At 38.8% G+C, this 10,826-nt stretch overlaps 1 protein-coding gene across 1 annotated transcript; it reads left to right on the top strand.

Moving 5' to 3' along the window:
• Positions 1 to 1,470: 1,470 nt before the first annotated feature.
• On the top strand, positions 1,471 to 10,584 carry LOC119725691 (the record flags this gene model as incomplete). Its single annotated transcript, XM_038197215.1, is given in 16 exon segments — positions 1,471 to 2,463; positions 3,243 to 3,359; positions 3,873 to 3,977; positions 4,351 to 4,602; positions 5,142 to 5,273; positions 5,735 to 5,824; positions 6,079 to 6,315; positions 6,769 to 6,876; positions 7,302 to 7,385; positions 7,792 to 8,007; positions 8,537 to 8,854; positions 9,138 to 9,395; positions 9,583 to 9,717; positions 9,985 to 10,140; positions 10,294 to 10,389; positions 10,540 to 10,584. Coding segments are annotated over 16 exon segments (2,413 nt in total), but the record flags the coding sequence as incomplete, so codon positions are not given.
• Positions 10,585 to 10,826: the final 242 nt, after the last annotated feature.

The following is a 10,826-nucleotide window of genomic DNA, read 5'->3' as shown; positions in this document are numbered from 1 at the left end:
CATGGCAACAATACATGCACTTCCTCAATAGGCCTAATATTAGGCCCCGCCCACTGTGCGCATTGGCAACAGTACATACACTTCCTCAATAGGCCTAATATTAGGCCCCGCCCACTGTGCGCATTGGCAACAATACATACACTTCCTCAATAGGCCTAATATTAGGCCCCGCCCACTGTGCGCATTGGCAACAATACATGCACTTCCTCAATAGGCCTAATATTAGGCCCCGCCCACTGTGCGCATTGGCATTGTGCGCATTGACCTCATTTTGTGATGTACAGTAACATTTGAGTGGCAAGAATGTCTGATATTTATCCAACATAATTCTTCTCCTTCATAACTGTGATTGGGCAAAACATCAACGTGCAAGGTGGAATGGACCATCTTTGAAAAGAAACCAAATTAAAAAACAAATTCTTATCATTTGTAGTATTATTGATGGTTATGAAACCAAGGATTCCCCAAAAGCACCCTAGGCACTGTAGCTCGCAAGCCTGAAGAAACCTGTAGAGAAAAGACAATAAGAAGGGACTACAGTTTTAGAAGTGGGAGGAAAACCCCAGAAGAATATTCTGGGGGAAGTCCATGGCATCGGGTAGGGACTGAAAACCCAATCCACATATTGGCCTAGGCAGTGCTAACCTGACTCCCCAATATTCAAATGTTCATGCAGAATTTTACTTGTATTTCTTTTGGTATAAATTCAGTGTTAATCAGATTTGTTGCAAAATTGTCGAAATCCTGTTTTTGTCAAAATGCTTCTTGTTTTTTTGTGTAAGTTCATTTGTGGAAGGTTTAAATTTATTACATTTTCCAAAAGTAATACATTTGTTTCAAAACAAAGTTTTTTAAATGCCTTAAATATGTAAATATTTTTGATGACAATACACCAACCAATTTCAAGCAAAAAACGTAGTACAATTGTAGCACAAGTTACAAGTTTATATATGACACAATAAAATGTACAATTCAAGTATATATATTTGCCTGTGAGAGGTGTCCTTATTTATCGATGAGATATTTTTATGTCCGTCGGTCAGTCGGTCAGCACTGGAGTTGCCAGGATGGGGCATTTAAGGCTGCTTGCCCCCCCCCCCCTCCCTTCCCCCCGGAAAAGCAAGCCAAGAAAAAAAAAAAAAAAATTCAGTCAATCATTCGGGAAGTCAATCAGTCAGTCAGTCCTTTTGAGGACGATGTGCTTGGCTGGCCGTTGGTGTCAGAGGTAACCTTTGAAAATGGTGCCTTACTTTTCATCACTCTATAAAGCAAAACACAAGCTTTGCTCATCTGTCTGTTTATTAATTACAAAGAAATTTTGTCAGTTCATGAAATGAACAATGAAAACGTGATTCTGTATAGACTGTTTGCAGTGCACCCATGTTGAGGCATGTGCTTTTGTTCAACAGGGGTACGCATATGAGACCTGTGCGTTCATTAAAATACAAATTATAATAAAACCTCAAAGATGACAGCTGAACTCTGTACAATATTACACAATCTACTAAGGCACCAAAAGTTGTGGGATTTTTTTTTGAGTGAAGCTATGAGGAAGTTGAATGAACATTGCTTTTGCTTTGCAAGGACGCGGTGCATAATGCTGACGGGCAGGAAGTGTAAAAGGAAATGACTGAGAAAACAAATGAAACAAATTAACCAGTCGTACAGCAATGTCATTGTCATATTGCCAGTCGATTTATTTTTACACAAAGAACATCCGTATTTATGCAGTTGTAAGTGGACCATATTGGATCACTACTAGCAAAAGGGATCAGTGGAGAAGCCGGCATCTTGTCATCACTGGTTGAGCGTTTACACAGAATTGACATGCATCACAAGACTTTGACTAATGTTGGTAGACGTACCGCAAACGGTGTCAGTTGATATTCTTTCCTCAATTAGCAGAAGTTTCATTTCCTTTTGGAAATGATGAGGTAAACAAAACCACACAGTGTTGACGTCAGAATTCACTGAAATACAAAACATCATTAACTTCAGTGTATCATTACCATTGCTGGTAAATTATGTGGAAACGTTCATGAAACCAGAACACAAAAACCAATTTAGTTTTGAAAAGGCCGAAAGACTTCAAAGGGGACTGGTGTGACTCTGGATGTGTATGTACATAACAAGGAAGCTCGGTAAGAAAGTACAAAGCAACAATTGACAACAATCAAGAGTGCTTCGGATCGAGCCAGTTATTTCGTGGTTCAGCTTTCAGTTAACTCATTGATGCATGCAGTCAGGGTCGCATAAGCCAGCAACACACCTTAATTTTGTGAATATTTCAAACAGTTTGCATTGAGTTCACTTGAGGAGTATAATGCACGATTGTTCAGCGCAGTTTTAATTGGTCATTATCAACGGATTGCATTCATCTGCATGAGTGAGATGTTACCATGGAAACCAGGAGGAATCTAAGCTTGTCTCTTGTTGTGTTTTTCATCTTCATCTTTCACAAAGGTAAGAAAAAGTTTGGGAATTTAAGATGGAAAAAATACCAGGAAGTAAAAAACAAAAATTGGTAATGACTTGGTAATTATATAGTGCACAGGTACAGTGTTATTGCGGTGGTGGGGCCAGGTTTTCAAAAGGGGTGGCTGGGCTGTTGAAGTCCCTCATTTTTTAATGGGCGGGGGAGGGAGGAGGTTAAAGACCATGGCCCGTTAAGCACTTAAACAAGACTTGCAATATTGAGTAATTCAGGGAACTTCAAGAAGTTTTGGATTTCCTCCAAATACATGTATGTAAAAAATATTAGCGAGGGGGGGGGGGGGGGTTAAGGCTTCCCAATCGTCCCATTGGATCTGTCCTTGTACTGTTCACTTACATTCCTCAAGAGATACATCAAACCATGGAGGATCAAACGCAATATACGGGTACAATATAACTTGCTTCTCTAAGGATGGCCATTATTCTAGGAAAATTAAAACAAACATTTTTAACTTTGCATTTAGAAATGGATAATTCTATTGAAGGAATGCATGTATGGCTATTGAAAATATGTCTTGGAAGATACATTTTAAATTTCTGCCAATTCTGAAAGAAATTGATGCATTATTTTGCATGGCACATGACACATTGTCAGTAATGCAAATTGATTTTCCTGTTAGCTGATCAATACACATGCAAATTGAGGCGTAGTAGTTCGTGTGTTCAGTATTATATCATGTTTGGAAGGCATTTTGATGGAAGTTTTTATCATCGAATTCCATACAGTAATTGCTTTTCTGTATTTACAGGGCTTTCTCTTGATCTGCGTGTCCCCGGAATTACAACGAGTCAGAGTTCGACAGCGCCTGTGAATGCCGAAGTCTCGAATGCTGTGGATCGAAACACTGGAACCTACTCGCACACAGGTTAGTGCTGTTTTGCCTCATCTTCAATATCAAAATGGACTTTGTTCAATCCTCTCAGTTAGTTAGATTTGTGGAGGCCCATATGCAATGGTGCAATCTTTGAAACTTTCAGGATCACCTTTGGATACCTAAGAAATAGCGTCAAGTGCAGAACCACTGGATGCTAGAAGGTGTCTCACCTTTTTTGGTGGGCGGAGTCGTGTTTTTGTGGTCTTAGAGGGCCAGCGTAGTATCCTGCTTGTACATGTACCTATCTCAATGACTGACTGACTCACTGACTGACTCCCCCTGGTGAATTAAATTGGTTACAGGTCTATCTCACTGACTGACTGTTCATCACTTGTGACTTTAAAACTGGTCAAAGAGTAGCAGTTTCACAATAGGCTTGCCTATGCATGTATCTGATGTAGCACTATAACACATGTGCATTAGTCTGAGATTCATGCACTTTCGTGACATGTTTAAAATGAATGAGACTGCTAATAACCTGACTTTTCCTTTTCATCCATACAGGGTATGCCAACCAGGAGGAACTTACGAACCCCTGGTGGAAAGTGGACCTGGGAGCTGTCTACTGCTTGAGGAAAATTACTCTGGTCAACAGGATAGACGAGGAGGGCAAGTACTCTTCTTAAATATGTTACTTGGATGAGCATGTACCAGTAGGATGGCATGTTAATTTTTCCTGGCCTATCCATAGTAGGAGCCTTCTGAAATCATTTTGATGAGCATGGCATATATGTATTAAAATATAAAAATGCACTAAAAAAGCACAGAAAAATATGAAATCAGAAAACAGAGAGGTATTGTCTTCCAGCTGCAAAACATATCGGTAACCATGCCCACAAAAATCATTTTCCTGCTATGGAGTTCCATCTTAAAATTTATATTGTGATCAATTGCATTATACTTCATATCCATCTCAGTACTTCAAAATGTACAATCAAATTCCTTGCAAGTTGAATGATTTGGTGTGTTACTACTGTTGCAGGTCGCCGATTGCGGGATAATGTAATTCGTGCTGGTTTGAGCTCCAATCACCTGCAGAACACAGAGGTAGGACGGGTTCGAATGGATCAAGCTGTAAATAGAGCGGTTGTTGATTTCCTACCAGACCCCTACGTCACTGCACGATACGTCAGCGTGGATATCCCTCGTAACGGTTCAGGTACTATCGTCCAGTTAGTTGAAGTTATGATTGAGGAGGTTACCATGGATACGATCCAGACTGACACACTAACAGGTGGGTAAAGATAATAATTATTAATCAGTTATAATGCTCATTGAACCTACATACCAATCCAAACACAGAGTCCCCCTTCAATGGAGAAACCATTGTGCAAACAATTATTGTACAAAGCAGCTGCCCCATGATGGATGGCCTGAACAATAGCTAGCACAATGCTTCCGCCATTGAAGGGGCCTCTGTGAGTGTGCAGTGTGCTCAGAAATGGGCAATAGATGATGGTTTATTTGTGTGTAAAGAATCGTCATTCTGGAGGAATTTGAGATGATGTTGAGGTCACAAAATAAATATCTTTTACCCATCGCACAGGACAAACTAGTAGAATCATTGAAATACATATACTTTGTCACTCATCAAAACACAACTTTTCTACCTTTTTATCATCTTGCAATGTCAGTTTGATTGATTTTGTATTATTGCCAAATATCTTGCCTTTACATCACATAATTGAATGACCCATTTCAATCAATTAGGTCATTGTCTCTTATTGCACAACGTGAATGATTTCACTGTCTTTTTTCCCATTATTCTTGAAGCCCTGAATCTGACTGGTCTCGTAAGCAGCCAGAGCTCAACATATCGTAATTCTAACGGTACTTGGTATGCTTCAGGAGCTGTGGATGGATCGTTCCTGTACAGTTATAATGCCGCCCACTGCAGTCATACAGGTAAGGCTGATCACCAACTTCCATTTGATATTGCCTAATTCAAGCAAAACAAATGTAGCAGGCTGAATCAAGCAATTATACTTTCCAAAAACTTTGAGCCAGTCTGAACAAGAAATTTGAAGGATGCCCTCTTTCATTGATAAACTCAATCACAATTATGAAATTTCATTGATATAGTGCATTTTTTGAACAGAGTTTTTTTAAATATTTTGTATGTTAATGAGCCTGGTATCATTGTGAAAGTAATGTACTATAACAAACCCTGCACTATCAGCCCTTCTCCCAGATACAATCTACTTGTTCCATTTCATTTATTAAGCTAATTAATGTTCATAGCATCACCTCTATTTTCATCACTTTGCATTAACCTGAAAACCAACTTTCAGTAAAAAGGGGGTTTTTTTTGGTGCTAATATTATACATTATCTGGATCTGTTATGTGACTATTTTTTTTCTGTCAGATGGAGAGTGGTATCCCTGGTGGAAGGTAGACCTGACCTCTATTCACTGCATCGGGAAAATTGCCATCAGGAATCCAGATCATCTTGAACGTAAGTTTTTCATCAGTTTATAATTGCAGTGGTAGGAGTGGTTTGAGAGACAATCAAATCAGTACCGCTTTGCCTGAGCTTATTTTCAGACAAAATCTTTGATTTTGCCAACATTCAGACCCAAATGAACACTGACGAAAACATCACTCAATAGGCTGAAATGAAGTTTCTCAAACTGCACAGTTACCCCCTCAGAAGTGACCCGAAAATGCAATTGTTCCTGTCTCACTTCATTTTCTTTCCTTTAATTTCAGGCGACGTTAGATTACGTTTGCAAGGTGCTGTTGTCCGTGCTGGCCTGAATGATGCACATCTTACTAACCTGATGTGTGGTTCTCAAGTAAGCCAGTATCAAGCGTTAATCAATGATTGGATTGAATTCACCTGCGATCCCTCTAGACTCGCCCAATATGTTAGCGTCGATATTCCAAGATACACGTATCTTGCACTGGCTGAAGTAATGATATGGCCATGTGATCTCCACCCAGCAGGTAAAGTTTGGTTTAATGCAAATGTCAGTTGTGAAATTATGTTAAAGTATATATAGTGTGATCTTTATTTGTCGTTTTTAATGTTCTTTTCCTTAAATCATTGTACTCTGGTATTAAAATGTTGAATGAAGGAAATGGTGTCAGCGTGACCTGATTAATAGGAAAATGTAGCAATAAAAATGTAAGATGGAATTTTGCCTCACCGACATATTCCATTGCTGTCCGAGAAAAATTCAGTGTCTTGTAAGACGGCATTTTGCATTGTGTAATTCTGTTACTGTGTTTTTGTATTAGACTGACATGTTACATTATGCAATAATTATTATTTTTTTAGATCATACTTGAAGTTAGTTGGCATGCTGTGTGTTTGTTTGTGCTAAGAATAACTGGCTGCATTGTAGTGTGCTACATCTAACTTTCAACTTTTTTCCTCCCTTGTAAATTTTCATGCAGCCCTAAACTTAATCGATAAACCCAGTGATCAAAGCTCAACAGATGGTACTTTCGTCGCTGGTAGAGCATTGGACAGTCTTCCAGTAGGAATTTATTGCAGCCTCACAAGTAAGTTATCTTGGTCCATTTACACAATTCACACTTTAGTTTATTCTCAAGAGACATTTTGCCTGCAAATAAACCTGTCCTATAATCATTAATATAGAGACAAAGCACCTGCCTAAAAACAATAAATTAAATTGCAAATATATTTTAGTTTGAAAATTTGATATGCATGCAGCTTTAGAAAGTCAAGTTGTCAATGTTTCATGAAAGTACTACAGACAGAGAAATTGAATCTGAGATTGGTGGATTTCTTAGAAATTGTGTTTCCATATATACATGTCTTCAATTAAAACCAATGGAAGATGTATTGATAGCTAGGAACGTTGTCTCGCCTAAAAGGTGGTGTCTAAAGGGGGAAAAATCCTTGGAAATTTTCAATATGTTTGCGATTGAACGGTTAAATCAATTGTTTTATTTTCAATTTCAAGTGTTCGAAATGAACCCCTGGTGGATGGTGGATCTTGAGTCAAGTCAGTGTCTGGGACAAATCAGAGTTTGGAGCTATGGACAGGGTAAGATGATGTTAACGTCTATGCTTTAATTGGTGTATGTATTTTAAGAATCTGTAGTCAATCAGATAATGAAAAGATTCAAACAAGATTTTGTCTGTTTCTTTTGTCATCAAATCTTTATCAGGTGCAAAAAAGATGCAATTATATTTGCTGTGATAAACAAAGGTGGTGTACTTTTAAACTTGGAAGATTTTTTTTTCTTCAAATGTTCTGCTTGAGTTTGTTTTTGTTAGACCGATTACATTCATTGCATTCATTTTAATGCAAGAATGATTTTAAATAAATTCCAAGTCATATCAAAATAATTAGATTACAAACAACTTGATGAACAATGCCTGAAATTTATGGGATTGGAACAATTTTTAATTGTGGATGCGTCCCAAATTTTAATCACTTCTTAACCCAGGATCCAATTTCCAGGATGCTGCTGTACGTGCTGGGCTAAGCGATAATTACACCGAGAATGTAGTGTGTGGTCGACAAGTCCAAGCTTCATCCGACTTTGTGGAATTGACCTGCGATCCGCCCGTACTTGCCCGGTATGTTAGCGTCGATATGCCTGAAATGGCAAAACTCGGACTATGCGAAGTGACAGTAGCTACGTGTGATATCAAGAAACAAGGTAACTCAATATGTATGAAGAAAACCTCCCCTACGACATACTATTAAAGGAATCTAGATCTTATAACTTAAAAAATCGTAGGGGTTGCTTTGACAAAATTATTTGTACTTATTAGACAGTGGTTGGTATTATGAGGAAGGTCCAAAATATGTTCAGTTCCTGAAAGTATCGTGTTCCATTCACAGTTTTCAGGCTATTGGAAAAACAAACTCAGGCATTGCATCTCCTCAAAGGCCGGAGAAAAGAATTGTGATTGTGATGCTCAGTGGTAATTGCCATGCTAGCTCGATACATGAATGTACAAATTGCAAGTTCAAAGTAGACATATTGCTATGTGATTAGTGGTCTTGTAATGTATTCATGGTGTATTGCAGTCGTTCTGTGCATGCTTGCCTTCTTTCACATGTCAAATTGTTCAGGCCCTGGAGCAAAAACCTACGGCTTCTTTTTGCCCAAAGGCAAGAATCAGGATCAGGTTAAAAGTCCTCGGTTTCAGAGTGTAACTAATATAAACTGTTTTCTTTTACAGTTGATGGTGTGGATCTTGCTTTGGTTGTCAACCCCCCTCTACTTGGCCCAACTGGAGACAGCGATTCCGTCATTGCAGTGTACAGAGGTCCTGAGGAGATAACATCTCATGTCTCATTTGGTCGCCAAGTCTCAACAGGAGGAGCGTCTGGCCTTCCTTCAGGCTCAGGCGAGATTGTAGATTCATCCTTGGGATGTACAGTTAGATTGCTTAGATTACCAGAGGAGGGAGGACTTGATAGGACGGGTGTCTTCTACGCAGAAGCGACCAGAAATGGCTTGACCACTGGGATACAGACCATCATTCTACCCAAAGATGGTGAGATGATTTATGTGTTTTGTGAATATTCAGCATTTATTAGGTGCCTGTTCATCCAAGGTCACTTTTCTTTAATAGAACATAACCAAAGAATATAATATAGCATTTCAGCAGCTTATTTCTTACATAATTGGCTCTAACTAATGTGGCAATCTGGCCATAAATTGTCAAATATGTTGAGTTTTTATACCAAATCTGCCTAAATTGGGAGAAAATAGGTGGTATACTCATACGTTAGTTAACAGTCCTCTTTGATTTCATTTCCTCTTTGATTTCATTTCAGGAGTTCATATACGTCCCGTGGTGCGAACACAAACAGCAAGTATTGGGGACTCTGTAGTAATGGAAATGCGGAAAGTGAGCTCACCGAGTGAAGACTACAGATGGAGGCGTAATGGAGGTGATGTCATCGAAACTTGGAACAACCTCCTGAGTGTATCGATATCGAATGTTGCTAAGGAGAATGAAGGAGTATACAGCTGCTTCATTGTGGATCAAGAAGATGAACAACTGCATGGAATCATGAGACTCATAGTTAGAGGTTTGTCAGAGATTTGACTATCTCTACTTATGCTTGAATTCACAACATTGGGTTTTTTGCAGTAGTAAATTTCATTTACAAGTCAACTTACGAAGAAGCTTTTTTTATGACGATGAACTTGTAATTCAGTTTTATTCAATTGTGAAGATTCAAAATGTGAAAGGCTTTCCCTTTTTTTCAATACTAGATTGTCCTTCCGGACGTTGGGGCCCACCATCATGTCTGGAAACCTGTCGTCGATGCTACAATGGCGGTTTATGTGATGACGAGTCTGGTACCTGTATCTGTGCTCCAGGGTTCAGTGGAGACAATTGCGAGGAAGGTAAAGAGTTATATAGCGATTATTATTTTCTTCATTTTTCAAACATGATTGTAGCTTCTCCCAGAACATCTTGAACGGTGAACAACAGTTGAGATCATTATGCCAGCCTGGAAACATATCGTCCCTTCAACTTCTTTCTTTTGGATGGGGGGGGGGGGGGTCATCTGCTGGCCCATGATGAGGAGAAAACTTGAGTAAATTTGAAAAGTATGGGCAAAAACACACATTTCATTTTAGCTGTTGTCATCTTGGTGTCGTGTTTTGCAGTCCATGGCCGTAATGTCTTTGGTAAGACTGCTGATCAGAGGTGTTCCAATAGCACTGATCCACACCACGAGGCTTGTCGAGGGCGCTTGTTCTGTCTTCCTGATCCTTATGGATGCTCGTGTGCTGCAGGGTACATGGGACTTGACTGTATGCAAGGTACGGTAGCGTTAGAAGTAGTTTGGATTGTATTGGTAAATGGTTTCGATAAAGATAGTTCACTCGTTTCAAAGTTATTGAATTATGCGTTTCTGTTATGAAGAAGTTATTTGTGAAAATTGTGGTATTACCTTTTTATTTTATTTTCTTCAGAATGTGCTGAAGGAACATTTGGTGCTGACTGTAAGCAGACATGTCACTGTGTATCGGGAGGAACCTGCAGTAAAGATACAGGAGAATGCAGCAATGGTGAGTGTGTCTGGCGTTGGTGAAATGCCACTAATGTTACAGTACATTTTCACTAAAAAAGTGTTACTTAGCCATTACGCAGAAATCAGTTGTTTTGTTGTTTTAATTTTAATGTGCTCACAATTTTTTCTTTTTAATTCCATTTTCCAGGTTGTGAGGCACCGTATTTTGGAAGTATTAACTGCCAGTGCACAAGTAAGAGACAATCCAAAAATAAAGTAATCGAAAATTAAAATAACACTATTGGGCTTTTCATTTAAAACATGCTGCAGAGATCTGAGGTATTGCTAGAACATCCTCACTTATACAAAAGCCTCGGACTATTCAAGACTCTTCAAATGCTTATGAGACTCTCGGTTTTGCATTTTATGCAAGGAGATAATATTTTTAATGATTATTTTTCTTGCTCCCAATGATGCGTTTTACAGCTGAAAATG

This window comes from Patiria miniata, unplaced genomic scaffold (assembly GCF_015706575.1).
Source record: "Patiria miniata isolate m_02_andy unplaced genomic scaffold, ASM1570657v1 HiC_scaffold_19, whole genome shotgun sequence".
NCBI lineage: Eukaryota > Metazoa > Echinodermata > Asteroidea > Valvatida > Asterinidae > Patiria > Patiria miniata.
This window is presented reverse-complemented; position numbering and strand designations above follow the sequence as displayed.